This window comes from Pituophis catenifer, unplaced genomic scaffold (genome assembly GCF_029215685.1).
Source record: "Pituophis catenifer annectens isolate HBS135680 unplaced genomic scaffold, rPitCat1.0.hap2 SCAF_15, whole genome shotgun sequence".
Taxonomy (NCBI): domain Eukaryota; kingdom Metazoa; phylum Chordata; class Lepidosauria; order Squamata; family Colubridae; genus Pituophis; species Pituophis catenifer.
This window is the reverse complement of record NW_027256895.1, coordinates 19,341,597-19,364,918: the sequence shown is the minus strand read 5'-3', so window position 1 is coordinate 19,364,918 and position 23,322 is coordinate 19,341,597. Positions and strand designations below refer to the sequence as shown.

Genomic DNA, 23,322 nt, shown 5'->3' with positions numbered 1-23,322 from the left:
GCAATAGCAATAGCATTTAGAGTTATATACTGCTTCATAGTGCATTACAGCCCTCTCTAAGTGGTTTACAGAGTCAGCATACTGCCCAGGGGTGGGATTCTACCAGTTTGGACCGGTTTGGGTGAATCAGTAGCTCCGACGATCAGCTGGGAGTGAACCGGTTTGCCCCAATGATCAAATGGGCCCACCCACCCATGTGTGCTATTTTCCTACCTTCATCTTCTCAGCTGATTCACATGGCAGAGCAGATTGCTGTGCCTCAGCTGTGTTTCTCCTCCGAAAAAATGTGGATGTGAAGAAACTACACACGCGCACGAAGCACACAATCACCGAACTGGTTGTTAACTGGGAGGTTCCCACCACTGATACTGCCCCCCCCCCCAACAATTTGGATCGTCATTTTACTCACCTCAGAAAGATGGACAGCTGAGTCGACCTTGAACCAGTCAGGATCGAACTCCTGGCAGTGGGCACAGTTAGCCTGCAATACTGCAGTCTAATCACTACATCACCACAGCTCTTCAAGTGTACAATCTGTAGGTTAAACTATCTGCATCTATTGAACCATGGTGGCACACTGATTAGAGTGCAGTACTGCAAGCTACTTCTGCTGATCACCGGCTGCCAGGAGTTTGGCAGATCGAATCTCACCAGCTCAAGATTGACTCAGCCTTCTGTCCTTCCGAGGTCAGTCAAATGAGGACCCAGATTGTTGGGGGCAATATGCTGATTCTGTAAACTGCTTAGAGAGGGCTGTAAAAGCACTATGAAGTGGTATATAAGTCTAAGTGCTATTGCTATTGCTATTGCTATCTCTTTCAGGCTAATTTCTATGTCTAAGCAGAGCAAGAAATCTAAATTCATTCTCACCTTCTTAACATCATCTTACCTGTGGAATCTTGTACAAGCAGAGAATGAGTGCCATGTGTAAAAAAATGTTAGCACTTGGGCCCCCAATGACTGCTACCAAATTCTTCTGGCTGTCACAGTTATAATTAGGTATGAATCCTTGTAAGGAAAGAGCTTCCAGTGAGGCATGGATGGTCCAGCTTGCACTGAAATGGCTGTTATAAATATGGAATCCAAGGGTATTGTTCAATAAAATGGAGGGGTGTTCATTGATCTCCTTTATTGCAAAAGCCAATGCCAGGATGTGCTGGTAATTATGTGTTAGTAACCTATGAGGAGAATTCTGAATTATCTAGAAATATATCTGCTAGTATGAAAATAATACTTTTATATTTACTTTGCACTGAAAATGGGATAAGGATAGGGATAAGAATAAGGATAAGGGATAAGGGATAGGGGACGGGGAAGGGGAAGGGGAAAGAGGAAGAGAAGGAGAAGGAGAAGGAGAAGGAGAAGGAGAAGGAGAAGGAGAAGGAGAAGGAGAAGGAGAAGGAGAAGGAGAAGGAGAAGGAGAAGGAAGAAGACTCATTCACTTTACTATACCAAATTTTAAAACCAAGTACATATCATTAGAATGTTGAGATAAAAGTTTTATGCAGAGCATTGACTGAAATAAATATGTAGTTAATTGTGGAGATAAAATGCCCACAGTACACTATATTAAAATGTATGACGTATCATTAATAGGTTTTAATCAAAGGTAAAACTCCATTTGACAGATCACACAGTTATCTGATAAAACAAAAATAAGTATGTTCCATATTAGCTTGCTGAAATTCAGACTGCTGATATTCAGGATTCCAGCTGCTCTACTTTCTTCTTCTCCTTCTCCTTCTCCTTCTCCCTCTCCCTCTCCTTCTCCTTTTCCTCCTTCTTCTGCAATCCCCCCCACAATGATTTAGTTCCATTCCACTTTCCATTCCCATTTAAAAGCTTCTTGCCTTTAAAGGACACTAACTTGGGACATGGTGAGAAGAAAAGAGATCTCATTGAGAATTTCTGCCCCTAGACCTCATCAAGTCTCAAAAAGTTCCTGAACATTTGGTGTCATTAAGTAACAGCAATTCCTTACATAGCTTCAGCATTCAGATCTTCAGAAGGATGCCTGGTAAACGTGATTTGCTCAGAAGGGATGTAAATCTGAGACATAATGCCACTAAAGATGAAATTTCCTGGTTTAATATACTTGTGAAGGATAGGAAGTGGTTCACCAATGTAACATTTCCCATTAGAGAGCGAGCATACTGTTTGTGGCAGTAGCAGAAAAAGTATAAATATCATCATTTTGGTGATAATATGAAAGTATTACATCAATCCACACATTCTTAGAATATCCAAGTGTCCTTCAGCATCATGGGTTTACTTGGTTGAGCTATGCACAAAGATGAAATTTTATCATGTAAAAGATTTGATCTCGGATGGAGAACTGGCTTGGAGGTTATTAATGACCATTTTAATAGTTGCATCAGAATCTCTAGGCACTTGAAAATAGGAATGAACAGGATTAATTTGATAAGTGGATGGCAGATGTTCCTGACTGCACAATTATAGATTCTCTACAGTATCACAAAGAAAACAGTATTTATGCACTCTCGATGGGATATATTTCTCATTGCAGAGAAGTTATAGTTCAAATATAGTTCAGGTAATAGATCAAGTTATAATTCAAAGTTATAGATTTTTGGATGGGCAAAAAAATTGCTCTTGAAAGGAGATAAAAAGAAAATAAGAAGTGAATTTCTGGGACATTACTTGAGGAGATAAAAGATCAACTTTTAAAAATAAAAATAAAGTGAAAGTAGCAAAGTGAATTTATTGGGATTAAAATATATATGCTGGGGCTTCTGGTAGTTATTGATGGGATTCTTTTAAACCAAGACTGAATGACAAGGCTTTAAGGATATAAGAGGGAAGATGTTCTTTTTTGCTTTAAAGAGTAGAGTAGAGTAGAGTAGAGTAGAGTAGAGTAGAGTAGAGTAGAGTAGAGTAGAGTGGAGTGGAGTGGAGTGGAGGGGAGTGGGGGAGGGGAGGGGAGTGGGGGAGGGGAGGGGAGGGGAAGGGAGGGGAGGGGAGGGGAAGGGAGGAGAGGAGAGGGGAGGGGAGGGGAGTGGAGGGGAGTGGAATGGAATGGAATAGAATAGAATAGAATAGAATAGAATAGAATAGAATAGAATAGAATAGAATAGAATAGAATAGAATAGAATAGAATAGAATAATAGCATACTTTATTTTATTTATTTATTTTTTAAAATTTTGATTTATATGCCACTCTTCTCCAGAGACTCAGGGAGGTTTACAATGCATTCATACTTTTGTATATTTATGCAAAGTCAGCATTGCCCCCACAAACTGGGTCCTCAATTTACCTACCTTAGAAAGGATGGAAAGCTGAGTCAACTTTGAGCCTGGGGAGATTCGAACTTGCAGTAATTGCAGGCAGCTGAATGTTAATAACAGGCTATTAGTCTGCTGCGCCACCAGGCTCATTTTTGGCCAAGTGTGGTTAGACACCCAAAGAATTTGTCTCCAGTATGGAATATAGTTACAAAACAACAGAGAAAATAATAAAATAATAATAATACTAAAAGTGTGCAAACACTAGAAGAGGAATATAAGAGCAATAAGCGGATAAATAATACTACAGCCACACTCTAGTCACCATGTTTTGTCAACTGTGAGAATTAAATATTCAGCACAAAGAAAAAAAAATGACCTTTTGTCTAGTTCTCTTGGCATGCACTACCCTATAATGCTGTCCCATGGGGAGGAGTTGAAACAGTTTGTATCCAGGCTGTTAGGGGTATGGAGATATCTTCGCAGCCCTCCCTGTGACCACTAGATCATCAACTTTTTTTTTGTGATTCCATTATAAACTTGGATTTGCTTAATATTTTGATGGCAGACCTTCAGTCAATCTCAATGTATATTAAATTAAGCAAAACAAAAGTTGAAAGAAAGCAATGGTGAAATAGTTCTGAATTCCTGATGAAACAGCTATTGGAAGTCAAGCTGGATGGAACATTCTTCAAATACAATACCTTTATTTTTACAGCAGAATACAAGGTGATGTCCCTATTTTTTGCCTTCTGTGGCAGAATTGAGAAAGGCAGCTCATTTTAACTGGGTCTGACTAATCAATTAAATTAAGAATTGCTGGTCCCAGGGTCCACACTGTGGGCTCCACACTGGCGTTGGCCCAGGGCATCGCCCAAACACCTGGGTGTAGCTGGCCTCTCCTCAACAGACCTGGCCCTGCCTCGCCCCTCCCCACCCCTCCTTGTCATGCCTGGCTGGTGAAGAGTGGCTGGGAGGGGATGGGAGGTGCCGGGCATGCCAAGGCTTTTCAGCCATTTTGCCGAACTGCCCAAAAAGTTAGCTACCAGTTCTACCGAACTGGTGCAATCCGGCTGAATCCCACCATTGCTCCTTTCTAAAGTCACAATTATATCCTTGAATTTTGCCTTCTTTGCCAGCTCATTTTAACCAGGTCTGACTAATCAATTAAATTATGAGCTGTTGTTTTATATTTTACTGAGATAAAGTGAGCAACAACTATAGATAGGAATTTGTGTAATTATTCCATCTGGACTAGTTACAGGAAAATGTTTCCAAACATTTCAAATGAGAAGAAATCAGAGACTTCAATCTTATCTGTTTTATTTATTTATTCATTAAAGTTCTTTGCCACCTGTCTCCCTTCTAAAGCAGCTCTGGGTGGTTTACAGATTATAAAATGACAAAGAGAAAAGCACTTAAAAATTAAAACAATCCAAATTACAATTTTAGAAGTAGACAAAAAATCAAGACTAAGAGACATGCAACACAAGGATGAACTCTTCTTATCCCATCAACCACCTCCAGGCCAGTAGTGGGTGTCAATTTTCTTCACTACTGGTTCACTATTGGGAGCGCACTGGTGCAGAGAGTTTTTGATGACATCCAGGTGGGTGGGCAGAGCCTCCCTCCACCACTACTGGTTCAAACCAGTAGCAACCCACCACTGCTCCAGGCCAACCATCAAATCCAAGGGTTTTTTAAAATAATATTAAATAATTATTAAATAATTATTAAATAAAATTTAATAATTATTATTTAATAATAACTTTTATTAAACAGTTTTTTTTAATTGACATTTTTCTTCTTTACAAATTTTCACCGATGTGTTTTAATAACCTTCCAGAAGGTCAAAATGGTTGGAGAAGTCCTCAACTCCCATGGTGGAGTGATCACAGGGATAGGTCCACAGCAGAAAAGATTCTTTCTTCGACCCTGCCCACCAGAATTTCTCAGCAGATGGGATCAGTAGGAGGCCTCTTCTACTAGTGTGAGTAGACCAGGATTTGAGATAGTCCCATTGGGGTGAGGAAGCTACTGAGATACAAATATAATAAGACAAATCTCCATCTCAGAATACTATATACAGTATATCACCAATATAGTAACCTATAAAGGGCATAACAGATGAAGAATCTCTATCTTAAAGTAACAAGATGATTTTCAAATCCTGATTTCAGTTGTCCTCCCTCATATATATCACAGTAACGGTGTTTATACATTAGAAGGATGCAAAGATGCATATTTTTATCACATATCTAGAAAAAAAAATGAAAAAATGGGGAAAATTCTGTCTAGAATAGCCCAATGGTGAAATAGGCAACAAATAAATTATACAAAATAAAATAAAGAACTGTTTGCTTATGTGATGGGCGTAGGTACCTATGGATAATTTACTGCTGAGAATTTAGCAGACAAGACTCAGATGATCAGTGCTCAATACATATAGTGGTGTGCAGAGGTAGGCAAATATAGTCCTGCCTTAGAACTAGATTAGTTAGAACATAGAATAAGAGAGTTGGAATGACCTTGGAGGTCTTCTACTCCAATCCCCTACTTGAGCAAGAGAACTTATACCATTAGAGATAAATGATTGTCCAATCTCCTTTTGAAAGCTCCAGTGATGGAGCACCCACAACTTCTGAATGGAAGTTGTTCCATTGGTTCATTGCTCTCATCATTAGGAAATTTTCCTTAGTTCTAGGTTGCTTCTCTCCTTGGTTAGTTTCCATTCATTGTTTCTGATCTTTCCTTTTGGTGCATTGGAAAATAGTTTGACACTCTCATCTTTATAGGAACCCTTCAAATATTAGAACACTGCTATCATATCTCCCTTAGTCCTTCTTTTCATATCCAATTCCTGTAACTGTTCTTTCTATATTTTAGTCTCTGCCCCACTAATCTTGTTACTCTTCTCTGCACTCTTTAAAGAGTCTCAATATCTTTATATATATTGTTGCGATATTTTCAGGATCAGACTCAATAAATAATTTGAGAATCAGATATTCAAGTATATCTCTGTTTATTTACATAAGGCATTCTATATTCACTGAATATTCACAGATAGAAGCACAGAATGGACGTATGCAGCTCCTTATATATACAATGGGTGGAGCTAAGTATGGGAGTGGTAAAGTATGAATACATTAAGAAGTGAAGAATAAATTAACCCCTGACACACACTGTCCATGTACTATTTACATAATGGAGAATAAGGCATTTACTTGTGACAAATCCCCCTCTAAATGCCGATTCGATATACAACAATAATTACATTCAGATTCAGAACAATACAAAACTTGCAATTTGGAAGTTAAATATTTGTGTTGTTTGGAAGGCAAAGGCTTTGTCAATATGTCAGCTATTTGCTCTGATGTTTCGCAATGAACTGCTTTGATAAATCCATCCTGAGATAACTGTCTCACATGTTTAAATATTATATCTATATGTCTGGACTTTTGTCCAATGGCATCAGATCTAGATATTTCGATAACAGCTTTGTTATCTTCATACATAATAAAAGGCAAAATGGGTTTTTTCCAAATGTCTGAAAGTAAATCATTGAACCATACAAGATTATTTGCTGCCTTAGATAGACAAACATATTCTGCCTCTGTTGTCGAGGTGGCTACTAAATCTTGTTTGCCAGTATACCAGTAAACTGGACAACCGTTAAGAAAGAATATATAACCAGATGTGCTTTTTCTACATGAGGTATCTCCAGCCCAATCCGCATCGGCGTAACATGTGAGGATGGGCTCCTTGACATTATTAGGTTCTAACAATAAATAGAAATCTAAACTATTCTTTAAATATCTTAATATTCTTTTGACAGCTTCCCAATGGTATAGTGATGGTTTGCTGACATGTCTGGACAATAAATTGAGAGGTAAAGCAATATCAGGTCTAGTCCAATTAGAGATGTAAAGAAGTGAACCTATGACTGACCTGTAAAATGTATTATCTTTAAATTCAGGAGATGATTCTTCTGCATTCTTCAAAAAATCAGTTTGCATGGGAGTGTCACAGGGCTTAGCGTTACTTAAATTACATTTATTCAAGAGCTCTATGATTTTGTCTTTTTGAGAAAGTTTAAATCCCCTTCTGGTTTTGCTGATTTGAACACCAAGATACTTATTTACTTTACCCAAAGATTTCAATGAAAAATGTTCATTCAGTTTTGCTACAAATGCCTCTTTCCTTTCTTTATGTTTACCTATGTACAAAATGTCATCCACATAGATTAATACAAATCTAGGGAATCATTCTCTTTTTTAACAAAGAAGCAATTGTCAGCAGTAGTGGCATTGAAATTCATAGTTTTAAGAACTTTTACCAAACAATCATACCATTGTTTACCAGATTGTTTCAACCCGTATAAACTTTTATTTAATAACCAAGTCTCATTTTTGTTTGTGTATTGACTGTGGGGTGCTCTTACATATATTTCTCTATCTAATTTTGCGTGTAAATACGCAGTCTGTATGTCGTATTGAAACACATCGAGGTTGAGTGCTGATGCTATAACCAGAGCTGTTTTGACACTCTCTGTTCTTACTGTGGGGGAGTATGTGTCTGTATAATCCTCGGGATATTTCTGTGCATAACCTTGTGCAACTAATCTAGCTTTGTATAGGGTATTGCCTCCCTCTAAATTTTTAATTTTATATATCCATCTAGTGCCAATGATGGTTTTGTCCTTTGGTGCAACTGTAGGTGTGAACACATTTAGCCCTCGTAAACTATCCATCTCTTTAGTCATGGCTGCTTCCCATTTTTTCTTTTCTTCAGAAGGAAGTTTTAACACTTCCTCATATGTGTTAGGTATTGATGATTCTCCAACCATATACATTACATAATCTTTATATTTGTTTGGCATTTGATTTCTGCTACTTCTGATTGCTTTTTCTGGTTTACTATCACTGTCATGTAAATACCTTGCTTCTTTTTTAGTTAATGAATCTGTTTTTATTTTATGTTGACTGTTTGTCCATGTTTTGGTTTTATTTTTATGTGTGTTGTTACTGTGTTCTTCTCTAATCCTTTTTTCTTGGAGTTTGGTGTCTGGGTTGGTGTTTGGGAATATTTCATTAAGATGTATTCTAGACCAGTTGGCCTGTTCATGGAACACAGCTGTTCTGGAAACTATAAATTTATTGTTATTGTCGATAAATCTGTATCCTTTTGTACCTGTCTCGTATCCCATGAATCTAAGTCTTCTGGATACGTTCTCACCTTTGCGCCTTAGTTGTTTAGGTATGTGTACGTCTGCAGTGACTCCAAATATGTGCATGTGTGCTAATTTTGGTTTCCTATTATACATTACTTCGTATGGTGTCTTATTTACAATGCTGGACCAAGTTCTATTTTGTGTGTAATTACAATATTGTAGGGCTTCTGACCAGAATTGTTTACTTAAGCCAGCATCTTCTAATGTGCAACTAATCATGGTTTGTAATGTTGAGTTCTTTCTCTCTACCACTCCGTTCTGGAATGCAGAAAATGGGCTAGATGTGTAATGTAACATTCCTTTATCTTTTAGCCATTGGGAGAACTCTTTAGACATGAATTCACATCCCCTATCTGTCATGATTTGCTTTATTTTAATGTTGTGTTGAGTCTCTATGCGTTTGTAAAATTCTTTAAATTTCTGAAAAGTTTCATCTTTATGTTTTAATGTGTAAACAAATCCATAACGACTATAATCATCCACAATGGTCAGAAAATAGCGTTTTTTATAAGTAATTGATGGTGTTAGTGGACCAACTAGATCCATATGAACCAAATCAAAAATTTTGTTGGTTGATCTTGTTGATTTTCTAGGTCTGGGACTAATTTTGAGCTTTGTAGATTTACATACTGAGCATTCCAAATAGTTTTCACAATTTTTTATTTTAACACCTTCTGCATGTTCAGTCATCTTTTGCACTACAGGAAAACTGGCATGTCCTAATTTCCTATGTAAGACATGAGCACACTCATCATGAATTGGTTTACCTATCTTAGGTTTTTTTTATTGTGTGTATCTTTGTGATTATGGGTTACTTCACGTTCCTCATTGTCACTGTTACTATTGTCTCCATTATCTATCTCATTGTCATTTTCCATACTTGAATCAATGTTATGTAACCTTTCCTCCTTTATCATTAAGTAAGGCAGACCTCCTTTGATTAATACTGTACCTATATTTATTTTGTTTTTCTCTAATGTTGCTTTTCCTTTTGAGAACACAATGTTAATGTCAGAATCTCTGCTTAGTTTTATGGCACTAAGTATGTTATTTGGAATTTCAGGTATCAGTAATACCCCCTCTATTTTTCCTAGGCCAGGTAAGGTTACATTCCCTCTACCTATTACTTGAACCTTTTCTTGATTAGCTACTTTGATTACAAATTTATCTTCTACAAATGAAGATAATATATTTTTATTATTTGTAGTGTGATTAGTTGCTCCAGAATCAATAAGCCAATTATTGTTCTCTGGTTGTTGTATGTTAACGTTGTTATGTTTATTTAGCCCATTCAGTGAACCAAATTTTCTATCTTTTGAATTATCTCTGCCCCCTCTATGTTTTCTATAGTTGGGTGGACTTCTATGCCTATGTCTATCAAGGGAAGACTGTCTGTCGTTGTACCTATTTCTATATTCTGATCTATGTCTTTCTCTTAGAATTTTAGGACAATCCCTCCTATTATGCTCTTTGGACCCACAATTGTGGCATCTAAATGTTTCATGATATCTTTCTTGAAATGCTACCTTTTTATATTGTTTGTGCTCTATGTGATTGTTATAACGACTTCTCCTTGAATTCTCTTCAGCTATTAACTTATTGGATAGATTTTCTATGGATAAGTATCCTAGATTGATTGTGTCTAAGTGTGACATATAATTATCCCATGATGGGTCAAGTGAGTTGATGATAACACTTTTCATCGTTTGGTCTGAAATCACCTCCCCCCTTAGGTGCAGTTCTGCTCTAATCTTGTTTAAAGATATTAAATGTTCACTTTTGGTGACCCCTGGCTTTATCCTAGAAGAGAAGAAATCTTTAGACATTCTTGTGGTAGTGGCTACACTTTCACTGTGAAACAAATTAAACATGCATTGAATAATTTCTGAGACAGTCAGATTTTGCTTAATGCTGTGATGCATGGCGGGAGACACACTAGAAATTAATAAGAAAAATGCTCTGTGGTGTAGGCAATCTAACTTTAGAGTCCAAGGTCTTTTTGGGGGGTTAATAATAAAAAACAGTAAGTTTTCTTTCATAAAGACAACCTGGAGCTGCTGATACCATTCTTGTAAATTAATGCCATCTATTCTCAGCTTTGGGAAGTCACTGGGTAAATTCCCAACATTGTTGGATCCATTACTTACAACCGGGGGTAGTCCGTGGTCTTGTATATGTTTAAAGTTGCAAAACGGCGTGGGGATGCTCGTTACGAGTCTGCATGATTCTCTCCGCATTCCATGTCTTCCTGGGTTGTCTGCGTAGTCCTGCGCATGCGCGTTGTTCATTTCGTTCCTGGAGTCATCAAGAGAGGTTCTCGCTGCTGCAGCTCCCTCGCTTTGTTCTTCTTCCGATGAATCAGTCTCCGGCTCGATCTTGGGAGTCCTGGTGATAGCGGGCGCTCATTTTCTTTTGCTGAAGGCGCTGGTCCTTGGATTAGTCTGCGGCGTGGGGTGGTATCTGCAAGGCTCTCTGGGTTCAGGTGTCGGTTCTCTCGCCGTCTGGATAGGAACGGGTAGATTTTGAGGCGTTGGTTCGCTTGCTTGCTTTTTTGTTGATTTTTTAGTAATCTTCAGTTTCGGTCCAAATGCAGCAAAAAGCGTTTTCATTGCTGACTTTACTTGCATGTCTACTAAATCTTCTTCATTTTCTGTTTCTGATTCTTCTGAGGTATATATTTTTTCTCTTTCATTTTTTGTATCGAGTAAGGCTTTTCGCACCAGACATTTTGAATCCTGCTTTCTGATTGGCTCTGCTTCGCTCATCTTAGGGGTCTGTTGGAACCAAGATGGCTGCCATTCAAAATTTTGCGCGGGATTGTTGGTTTTCTTCTTCGCTGCATTTTTATCTGTAAGCATATCACTTACTATTTTTGAGTCTTTTGATTTTTCAGTAGCGATGTGCTTCTCTCTCGCTGCTCCGTTGTTTTTTAGTATATCTTGGAGGTTCGCGACAAGACTTTCATCGCTCTTTTGGCTTTTTAAAAGTTTTAGTATCTCTGACCTGAGTTCGTTGTTTTCTATTTCGTTTTCTTCTTGTTCATCATCTTCATTTATTATTTCTTCGTCTTCTGTGGTGTATTCTTCAGATTCTCTCAAAATTGCATTCGTGGACTCATCTATTATTTCTTGATCCGCTTCCATTTCTTTGCTGTATGCCCTGGTGTTGGGCCTATCTCTTTTAGACATGTTTAAGTTTTTATTGAGTCAATTCAACCATCCTCTGCTACCAGATTGTTGCGATATTTTCAGGCTCAGACTCAATAAATAATTTGAGAATCAGATATTCAAGTATATCTCTGTTTATTTACATAAGGCATTCTATATTCACTGAATATTCACAGATAGAAGCACAGAATGGACGTATGCAGCTCCTTATATATACAATGGGTGGAGCTAAGTATGGGAGTGGTAAAGTATGAATACATTAAGAAGTGAAGAATAAATTAACCCCTGACACACACTGTCCATGTACTATTTACATAATGGAGAATAAGGCATTTACTTGTGACATATATATATATTGGTAATCACTAGAACAATTAGTTCTAGTTTTAGTACCACTTTACAAAGAAGGAAACTTGTAATGTTGTTAATACATATGGTATATTCTTTAGTTCTTTATTCTTATCAGCTGATCTCTATTATTCAGTTCTGGTTTTATCAATATAATATAGCTTTTGGGAAGAAACATACAAATTAGTAACCCGGCACTGGAAGCCAAAATGGAGAAAATTTCCACAGCCAATATGTATTTTCCCTTTGCACTCAAGTATGTGGGGACAAAGGTTAGCCAAACAGAGCAAAACATCAGCATACTGAAGGTGATAAACTTGGCTTCGTTAAATGTATCTGGCAAATTTCTGACAAAGAAAGCTACAGTGAAGCTCAGGAGTGCCAAGAAACTCATAAAGCTGAGGACACAGTAAAACATGACCATTGAGCCTTCGTTACATTCTAGTAGAATTTCTTCAGCTAAAGAATGCATATCAAAATCTGGGAATGGGGGAGTGATTATCAACCACATGGTACAAATAATGAGTTGGACAAAGGAGCATAAAAAAACAATGGAAGTAGCCAGGGGTTTTTTCATATACTTCCTCATTTGGGAATCAGGCTTAGTGGCCTTAAAAGCTAGAACTACTATGATGGTTTTGGCCAAGACACAAGATACAGCAAAAGTAAAGATGATGCCAAAGGCACTTTGTCGGAAAAGACATGTCAACTTTCTGGGCTGGCCAATGAACAGTAAAGCACAAAGGAACGAGAGCATGAGAGAAATAAGGAGAGCATAAGTAAGATTCCTGTTATTGGCTTTGACAATAGGAGTGCCTTGATGTTTAATGAATATCACAAGCATCAATGTTGTAATTAAAAAAAGACAGAGTGCAAGAATGGTCAAACCAAACCCTAAAGGTTCTCTGTAAGAGAGATAAGTGATTTTTTTCAGAAGACATCCATCTTTAGCATGGTTTGGAAATTGTCCTTCTAGGCACTGAACACAGTCATCCATGTCTGGAAGATAAAATATAAATCAATAATGTAATTCATTTCACACATTCTGTCAACTCTGAAGCTGGGATGACTGAGGCCATCTTGTTGCCACAATGGTGCTGACGGATAGGGAGAGGAGACTAGAGATAGCTGGGGTTTGTAGCCAAACCAGAATAGTTTCCACTGAGAACCAAGGACATTCCCACAGGTGGCTGAAAAGAAAAGGAGTGAAGTTTCCTAGCAACTGGACAGCACCTTGATTGGACTATATGACTGATTGTATCGGAAAGGCGGGAAAACTTTACTTTTAATTAGGTGACAACCATAGGAGCCTTTAGAGTCTATTTTCATCAGTCTGTGCCAATATCAAAAATTCAATAAACCTGTTCTTTGAGGAACATGCTTGCCTGGGAGTTCTGTTTGCTATGGGTGTATTACTTAGAGCCCTGACCCATCATTCTGTAATGACACAACTATGAAGAGGGTTAATTGATTAAAATTTTAAAGGAACACTTCCACTTCACAACATGTTCTTTAGTCCATCTTAGTACAAACATTATCTAATAATCCAGATCTTACACTATCCATGAAAAATGGTGAATAAATGTATGTGGAATGTTATACCTTCTTCAACAGTACAGGCTGGGATTATCTAGACTCTGTATGTGTTTCCATGTTGTGAAGGACCAACTACTGTCTCCATTAATTGAAAGGAGACAATCTTTGCAAGCTCTTTGCAAGTCAGGTTCTGAGTAGTTCAGAGAACCAGTAGCAGAAATTTTGAGTAGTTTGGAGAACCGGCAAGTACCACCTCTGGCTGGCCCCAGAGTGGGGTGGGAATGGAGATTTTGCAATATCCTTCCCCCAGGAGTGGAGAGGGAATGGAGATTTTGCAGTATCCTTCCCCTGCCATGCCCAACAAGCCACGCCCAACAAGACACACCACACCCAACAAGCTACGCCCACAGAACCAGTAGTAAAAAAAAACTGGATTTCATCACTGTCTTAATTCCATTGTTAGCAACAGTTACTTCCACTCAGTATAGTCCAGTAAGCATTCTTTGGCTCCGGTTCAATTCTTTATTTCTCTGGCAATAAAAATATTGTTCTGTACATTGCTGAAAGGGGACCTCAGTCCCTTTCATCCCACAGAATAAAGGGAGTAGTGGAATGTACATACTGGGTGGGCCAAATGGTTTGGTTCTGGGTGGAAAAAATGGTCTTGCACAATCAGGCCTTCAGAAAAGATATAAATATTCCAAACATAATGTTTAAGGATTCAATACTTAGTGTTTTGTTCTCCTCTTTCTGTTCTTGCTCTTGCACAAACCTGAAATTATCTCAAAAGTCATACTACAAAACACAAAACTGAGTTGTTAATATGATGCTAATGGATTACATACATCATTGTAAATGCAAAGGAAGAGTGGTGGCCTAGAGGTTTAGCTCTCGCCTCACAATCAGGAGGCTGTGAGTTCGATCCTAGGTAGAGGCAGATACTTCTCTCTCTCTGAGCACAATGTGACTATATCTGCTGAAAAAACATTGCATTGGCAACAGGAAAGACATCCGGCCAGTAAACACTCAGCTCCATTCAGTCCAGACTCCACCCCGTGAGGGATTATGGGGTCATTAAAAGAAGATGATTGTAAATGCAAAGGAACGTCCTAGGTCAAATATCAAAACATCTGAAAAATCTAGGTTTGTTTTTTCCTCACCCTTCTGAGTTGAAATCTTTCCTTCTGGACATGGAAGGCAATCATAACAGCAAAAGGGCTTCCCCTCCTTCTTCCTCTTATAGAATCCTTGATGGCAGTTATCGTTACAAACTGAAATAGGTTGAGTCTTAATGTAAAAGAAAGAATATCAAGTTATCATATCAATAAATATGTCTAGGGAGTTTGAAACAAAATTGATTAAGAATGACTTGATCTTCTTAGGAAAAATGTTAAGTTATGCTCTTTATACATTTTTTTAGAGTTGCTACAATAATATTTAATTGAGATAACTACGAAAAATTGTCTATCTATTTCAGAGATTTTCTTGATGTTTCTATGATTACCCTAAAGTCCAAAAGCACTTCTGTACTTTCTTAATGTTGCCTGTATAGATAGTTTACGTGTAATAGACATATCTCCTCTTTAATTGTCTTGAAGTCTTTACATTTAGCTTTCGTTATTGATCTTGGATGTCAGTTATTTTTTAATTAGTTGGCATACATTTTATTGGGCTGAACTAATTAACCAAAGAAAGAAATAGGCATGCATAGAACAGAATCAATGAATTAATATAATTTAAAATGTAGAAATCATAATGCACCTAATATCTATATCTATATCTAATCTATCTATATCTATATCTATATCTATATCTATATCATCTATATCTATCTATCTATCTATCTATCTATCTATCTATCTATCTATCTATCTATCTATCTAAAGGACTGGGGAATTGTTTCAAACACAACAATTCCATTATTTTCCAATATTGTTCAAAAGCCACCAACCTTTTCTCTTTATAAGAGTCAAAACTAAATTAAATGTTAACAGATAAATAGCAATACTCCTTTACTGCAAAACTGGTGTATATTTTTCTTTCAGCGGTTGTATGATTATTGTTTTAGTCTCTCTCATGCCCTCCATAAGGGATAATTCTAGTGAATTAGGCAGTTGCTTAACTTCTCTATAAATTGATATAATGCTTCAGGAAATGGAAACATCCTTACATGATTGAACCTGTTTGGCCATACAATGCTATTGTCATTAATGGAGAATATACTCTTTGAAGAAGCATATGGGTCAATCTTTCCAACTTTTGCTTTCAAGAAAGATTGATTTGGGAATGTTATCCAGTTGATAATATCAAATCCCGCTATTCTTTCTCCATTTTGGTCAAAGGAAATTTGCTCTCCAGCACTGTTGTTGAATGATACTTTTCGTAGAAGGTGATGAAGCTAAGATCAAATTGGGGAAAACATTCTTAAACAACACAGTCCATGGAAAAACTTCTCTCTACAGACCTGATCCCTGGCACCCAAAAGTTTGGGGGCCACTGTTCTAAGTTATTTGTAACTCCTATAATTTATATTTTTGCATATAAAACTATGATAAGACATTTTCCATTTGTGATGTAGAATAGAAAAAACAGAATAACAGAGTTGAAAGGGTCTTTGCAGATCTTATAGTTCAACCCCCTGGTCAAGCAGGAGAGACCCTCTACCATTTCAGACAAACTGTCCAGTCTCTTCTTAAAAGCCTCACGTGATGGAGCATCCACAACTTCTGAAGGCAAGCCTGTTCACAAGTTGTTCCATTGGTCGTTCCACTGGTTAATGGTTTTCACTGTTAGAATTTTTTTACTTAGATTTAGGCAGTGGTGAAATCCTACAAGGTCTACTACCGGTTCACTACACATGCACAGGCGCACTTCAGGCGCTATCACGCACCGCTGAAAAAGAAGGCTTAAGAAGCCTTTTCTAAGGTAAGTAGAACAATGGGGAGGGAACCAGCTGTGCCACATGATTTAGATTCTCTAGAAAGCCAGATTTCCTGCTTTCTAGTGAATATAAATGGCATGACACATCGTAAATACTGGTTCGTCTGAACTGGTAGTATTTTTTTACTACCGTTTCACCTGAACCAGTAGCTTTTATTACTACCAGTTTGCCTGAACTGGTCTGAACCAGTAGCATTTCACCCCTGGATTTAGGTTGCTTCTCTCTCCTTGATTACTTTCCATACATTGCTTCTTGTCTTGCCTTCTGGGGCTTTGAAATATAGCCAGATTTCCTGCTTTCTAGCAAATATAAATTGCGTGGCACAGCTGATTGTTGGAAATAATGGTTCATCCAAACCAGTAGCATTTTGTCTTGCCTTCTGGGGCTTTGAAAAATAGTTTGACTCCCTCTTCTTTATGGCAGCCCCTCAAATATAGAAACATTGCTATCATCCTGTTCTGTATATACAGTACATATAAGGTATATACTGTACCTGCCAAGAGTATTGATTGAGAAGTTTCTTTCTCTGCCCCTTTACCATTATTTTTTGCTTGAATTTCAAGAAATGTTTTTGCTTGAATTTCAAGGAATGCATGTGATGCAGAGCATGTGCTATAGCGTAGACTGCATTGTACATGCTATAGCTGTGAGCAGTCATCTTCACTTCGAAGAGGGAACCAGGAAGAGCCTCCAGTTTTTCAAACCCAGTGCAGGTTTTCTCTGACAGGTTTTCTGAGAAAAAACATTCAAACACACTTTCCCAGAAGCTCTGGATAAAACCATCTTCTTTTTCTGAGATAGGGTTTCTGGTCTGAAGAAACTCTCGGAATCCTGACACTTTCTTTGAGTGGACTGCCAAGGATATAGCACCTTGAAGGAAGTCTATGCTCCAGCTACTTTGGAAAGCAAAGGAAGTGAAATCCATTTGGGCCATCATAATCCAGACTTTATCACCTGGCTTTGAAGACATATCCAAATATACTGAACCTGCTATCAGAAATCTTAAAATCGGCATTGTCTGTATTTCTCCATGTATGAGCAAAATTTTGGAAGTATTTCTCATAATGATCTTGTAAGTTGCAAGACCTTCTTCTATAAGTTTCTGCATTTCCCCAGTAAATCCTTGTTTGGGGAGTCTTTGTATGAAATCAAAACAAATGCTCCTCTCTGAGAAAAAGGGAAGGACATTCTGCACAAATCTTTCCCCATTGTCATCATCAAGATAAAGCACCCCAATCCATGTCCACCTGAAATGCAGAAGTAAGTGAAGAATCCCATTATATTGATGAGTGCTTTTTGGGAACATCTGTTGGACAAAGCCAGCTTGGCTTCTATAATGCAGTACTGGAGCAGATCCATATGTAACCTTTTAAAAAAAATAAACAAAGAATTTTTTTTTAACAAAATATGTCATAATATTTATGGGTGAATATATTTGATCACCACAATATAAAAAAAAGATGTAGGGATTCTAGAAAGTGTGCGAGAAGAGCAACAAGGATGATAAGGGGCTGTATGTTAAAATATTTGAAGAATGGTTGCAGGAATTGGGTATGTCTAGTTTAATGAAAAAAAGGATTAGGGGTCATATGATAGCAGTGTCCCAATATTTAAAGGGTTGCCAGAAAGAATTGGGGTCAACCTATTCTCCAAAGCATCTGAAGGCAGGACAAGAAGAAATGGGTGGAAACTGATCAAGGATAGAAGCAATCTAGAACTAAGGAGAAATTAATCAGTGGAACAGCTTGTCTTAAAAGGTTGTGTGTGCTCTATCACTGGAATTGTTTAAGAAGAGATTAGACAACCATTTGTCTGAAATGGTATAGGGTTTCCTACTTGAGTAGGAGGTTGATTAGAAGATCTCCAAGGTCCCTTCCAACTTTGTTATTCTCTTCTGTTTGTTAGAAACCCAACCAAACTTGTCTTCAGTTATGAAGGATAATCCTTACGATGATGTATGACAACATAAAATCTAAACACACTATTATCCCATATTAGCTTCTAGTAACTAAGAGTCTTCTAAATCAAATTATGAAAAGTCAAGGATAAAAATCTATTATTTTCAATTTTGGAATATTTTGGACCTACCTTCTGCAAAAAAATAAAAATGGTGGACGCGATGCAAATTTTGATCACAGGAAAAAATATTTTAGTCTCTATAATCAGAAATTCTGACATTCAGATATGAAGGATGAAAGTCAACATGTAGTCTCAACTCTACAAAATAGGCACACAGTTTTCCCCTTATTTTAATCATGCCAATAAGGGAAGCATCATAGGCGTAGATGTTCCTTACCTGTGGGATCTTGTAGAGACCAAGGATGGTGGCCATATGGAGGCAGACATTTGAATTAGGTCCCCCAATGGCTGCAACTGCATTGTTTCTACTATCACACTTGTAGTTTGGAAGGAACCTCTTCGAAGACGAGAGAAGTTCCATTGAGGCAAGATAAGTCCAGCTTGCACTGAAATGGCTGTTATATATCTGGAATCCCAGAGTGATGTTTGGCAAAATATATGGGATTTCATTGATTTCTTTTACAGCAAATACCAGTGCCAGGATATGCTGGTAATGCTGAGTCAATACCCTACAAAAAGTACATATGACATAACCATATGCTTCAAAATGTTATATTTTCTCAATATAGCAATACATGTATTAAATATATATCAAACAAATGATTCTGCATCTGAGATAGATTATGTAGCTCTTACATAAGGGTGGTATAGAAATTTATTTATTTATTTATTTATTTATTTATTTATTTATTTATTTATTTAATGATGGGAAGGGAAAATACACCCCTGTAAAGTATGAGATTTGGAACTTCTAGTCAACATGCACACAATAATTTCATTATATGTTTTGGGAAATCAGCATCTGCCTGCTTTCGGTAAAGGCAACCCATTCATACATTTGTGTTAAGATTAGAAATGATACTCCTTCGTTCATTCACAGGGTTGATTAGAGAGTTGTGCATGATTTATGCTGCTAAAACCCAGCCTTCTAGTTCATTCACTTGTAGAATATCTTAACCTGAGCTCCAGAGCACTGTTATAGTTAGATTCATACGATCTATTCCATTTAAAAAGACTAACATAGCATCTTCATGGCCATCAGGTTTATGAGGGCACATATTCCCAGGAGCTCAGAATGTTGGATTCAGTATGTGTTATCCATGGATATAACACCCATCCACTTACCCATCCACACATAGACATGCAGACACACAGACACATGAATGTGCTAAGAAGATATTTTGAGAGGAAGGAGAAGCAGGAAGAAGAAAAAGATGCTTTTTAAAAAATCAAGGATTGGGAATAATTAACTTCTGTTTATGACCCAAGACACAAACAAGTTCCCAGAATTGTTCACCTCCAGTTCAGAATTCTGTTCCCATCAATTTGCCCACAACTAAAAATATAGTTCGCCAGTTCTGAAAAGTTTGTCATTTCCCCTAATGTGGGGAAAAATCTAGTACATCAGCTGTACATTCAATTCAGCAGATGTGATTTTGGGAGCTGAAGCAAATGATTGCAAAATAATCTTGCTGTTGAAAAGAGTGTAACGTAAAAAATAAATCAGTTAACATATATCTTCAAAAGGGCTGCAGTTCTTGTTTGCAAATACACCCTGAATAAATATAACCAGAAAATATTTGCAGCTTTTGTTGGAGAACACAAATATTAGGAAGAACAGAATTTATGGCTTCTATTAATAAAGGAATATGTTACTATTATGCTTTTCTGCTAAAAGTAGAATGAAGTCATATTTCAAATGATATGAATCAGAATAAAAGTTCATCTATAAAGCAACTTGCTCCGATAAAGAGTCAGGACAGATACAAATTGTGATTCAATTATATCTCAGGTCCTTACGGAATATCATCAAAGTACTCTGGAGATGGTATTTTTTCATAGGATAAGGCACGTGAAAACACATTACTCTGAGAAGTTATGCTTGCAATGTTAAGTTCTCCAAAATGGTAATATTTGTGAAGAATTGGAAGAAGCACCCGACTGGCACGTTTATCAACAGGGCATTTGCTAGCCATATGAGGTAACAAAGCTAATGCCAACATTGTTATCACCACCATCTTGTTCGTTGAATTAAAAAAATAATAATGGAGAAGATCTTAGTGTCACATCTTGATTTAACTGACTACTATTGCAGAAAGCTGTCTTGAAAAACCGAGCCCTGGCTGTATAGATCAATTGTTGGAATGGAAAAATCATTAAATGTGATATATAATTTTGCTACTGCTGATAGACAGAAAGCTGTCAATTTAATTATGGTTATTTTGATAATAATTATTTACTCAAAGCTGCCGTTGCTTTGCAGTCTTTGGTCCACAGCAAGTTCAGTTAACCATTTTGTGGGTGCTTAAGTCCATGGATAAGTTGTCATCAGTGTCTCCACAAATGTTATCTGGGGACACATAACAGTGAGCTTCTAAATGATAGAAAATTATCACTCATTTGGTGTTCTTACTTAATGGAAATCAAAACAGATTGATAAGATCTTAATTCTTGTTTGATCATATTTGCCATGGGAGGAAAATAGCAATTAAAATCAATTTAGGAATCATCCTATGAAGAGTTGACAAAGGGGCACATGAAAGTAACTTGATTAAAAATTGTACCATTGATGCTGAACTGAACCCTAACCTAAACTAACTCATTGGTATCTTTCCAGACTGATAAATGAATACAGAAAAGTAGGAAAGTCATCCATGTCTCTTTTATGTGCTCTTTCCATTAGAAATTTTGAGATGGTTTCAAACGGACAGTGTAAAAATTGCCCCAGCTCTACAAAACTGGTGATCTTTTTAATAATCTTTCACTTTTTATCTAGAGAAGTGCTGACAGCTATTGCTATTTAAAAAGCAAATTCAACCATGCCCTTTTTTCCATTTAATCAATTTTGCCAAACATCTCCCCAACTCACAATAAAATACCACTCACAACACACAATAAAATAGCACTGTTCCAATATTTGGGGGGCTCCTACAAGAATGAGGGGGTCAATCTATTTTCCAAAGCCCCAAAAGGCACGATAAGAAACAATGGATGGAAACTAACCAAAGAGAGAAGCAACCTAGGACTAAGGAGAAATTTCCTAAGGGTGAGAGCAATCAACCAATGGAATAGTTGCCTTCAGACATTATGGATGCTCCGTCACTAGAAGCTTTCAAAAAAAGATGGGGCAACTTTTTGTCTGTAATGCTCAAGCAGGGAGTTGGACTAGAAGACCTCTGAGGTCCCTTCCAACTCTATTATTCTATGTTCTCTATGTTCTAAATTGGGTGCTTCACAGCAGAATCAATACAGCTGGCTGGACCACACATGCATTAAATTCAGGGCTTGTATGATGAAGCTGCATCATCATCCCATCCTATATCTTTTTTTCCCCCAGGAAGAAACAAGAAGTAGCCAAAACTGCAGCAGCTATAAAAGGTCTTGGGGAACTTCTGAGCTTATCAGCTATCACAGTTACTTAATACCCTTTATAATTTAAAAAAAAGCAGGTAATAATCTTGGTTAACCAGCTGGATGCATTGTCACTGAAATTCATTTCTTTCTATTTTGGAAAAGGGCATCCTTTTTCTTAAAGAAATGGATACTTATCTGCATGATGATTATGGTATGGTGGCCTTGGTTAGAAGAACTCCCTAGATGTGCTTTGCCTTTCTTCCCCGGACAGAATTCAAGGTAGTGAGTTCTCACCAGTCCTATTATAAGCCTCAAAGCAGGATCCTTGGGAACAGTACCTACCTGCTCTCTCCTTCATCCTCGTAAGTGTTCAGGATTAGTCCAGCCCCGGCAGAATCTTCCTCTGAAAAGTGAACCGCAACTTGTGGAGGCTGCCTGTTCTCAGGTTCACCAACAGTTCGAGCACCAGGTACTGCTTCAGAGGGGCTGCCCACACCTACCAGTAGGATGCTGTGGGTGGAGTTGGTGGACACCTCTTTCAGTGGGCCCCACACTTAAGTGCCCTGGTAAGTCAGCTCAGTTCTATGCAGGAGCACCATAACAGTAGATTCGCAGTGCCGCATCATGAAGTTCACCTATCCTGAATGCGTGCAGGGCTCGGGGAGGCCAGTCGCTAGGTGAGGCAAAAGCAGGAAGGTGCTGGTCCCAAGCAGCAGGCGCTGCTGGTTCCAGGATCCACGCCAATGGCTCTGCTCTGACATTAACCCAGGGCGTCATCTGAAGACCTGGGTGCAGCTGACCTCTCCTCAACAAACCCGGCCCTGCCTCACCCCTCCCCACCCCTCCTTTTCATGGCTGGCTGGTGAAGAGTGGCTGGGATGGGAGGGGAGGTGCCGGGCATGCCAAGGCTATTCAGCCATTTTGCCAAACTGCCCAAAAAGTTAGCTACCAGTTCTACCAAACTGGTGCAATCTGGCTGAATCCCACCATTGCTCCTTTCTAAAGTCACAATTATATCCTTGAATTTTGCCTTCTTTGCCAGCTCATTTTAACCAGGTCTGACTAATCAATTAAATTATGAACTGTTGTTTTATATTTTAATGAGATAATGTGAGCAACAACTATAGATAGGAATTTGTGTAATTATTCCATCTGGACTAGTTACAGGAGAATTTTTTGATACTCTACTTTTCCAAACATTTCAGATGAGAAGAGAAGAAATCAGAGACTTCAATCTTATCTATTCTATTTATTTATTCATTAAAGTTCTTTGCCACCTGTCTCCCTTATGAAGGAACTCTGGGTGGTTTACAGATTATAAAAAGACAAATAGAAAAACACTTAAAAATTAAAACAATCCAAATTACAATTTTAGAAGTAGACAAAAAATCAAGACTAAGAGACATGCAACACAAGGATGAAGT

At 37.7% G+C, this 23,322-nt stretch overlaps 1 protein-coding gene and 1 pseudogene across 1 annotated transcript; both read right to left on the bottom strand.

Moving 5' to 3' along the window:
* The window catches only part of LOC139324534 (vomeronasal type-2 receptor 26-like), a 7,851-nt pseudogene extending 5,793 nt beyond the window's left edge, over nucleotides 1–2,058 (bottom strand).
* A 10,027-nt stretch (nucleotides 2,059–12,085) lies between these two features.
* Nucleotides 12,086–20,562, bottom strand: LOC139324533 (vomeronasal type-2 receptor 26-like). Its single transcript, XM_070954246.1, has 6 exons — nucleotides 20,345–20,562; nucleotides 18,762–19,053; nucleotides 16,959–17,831; nucleotides 15,695–15,922; nucleotides 14,685–14,811; nucleotides 12,086–12,987 (listed from the first exon to the last, which is right to left on the bottom strand). Exons 1-6 carry the CDS (start codon nucleotides 20,560–20,562, stop codon nucleotides 12,086–12,088), a joined length of 2,640 nt encoding a protein of 879 aa, XP_070810347.1.
* Between the last annotated feature and the right edge of the window lie 2,760 nt (nucleotides 20,563–23,322).

Excerpts from the sequence above, each read along its gene's own strand:
- LOC139324533 (XM_070954246.1), bottom strand. The coding sequence starts at position 20,562 with ATGGTGGTGATAACAATGTTGGCATTAGCTTTGTTACCTCATATGGCT. Across the intron at positions 19,054-20,344 it reads GAGTACTTTGATGATATTCC|GGTATTGACTCAGCATTACC; the intron begins GTAAGGACCTGA and ends TACTTTTTGTAG. Across the intron at positions 15,923-16,958 it reads TCAATCAATACTCTTGGCAG|CTTCATCACCTTCTACGAAA; the intron begins GTACAGTATATA and ends ATTTGATCTTAG.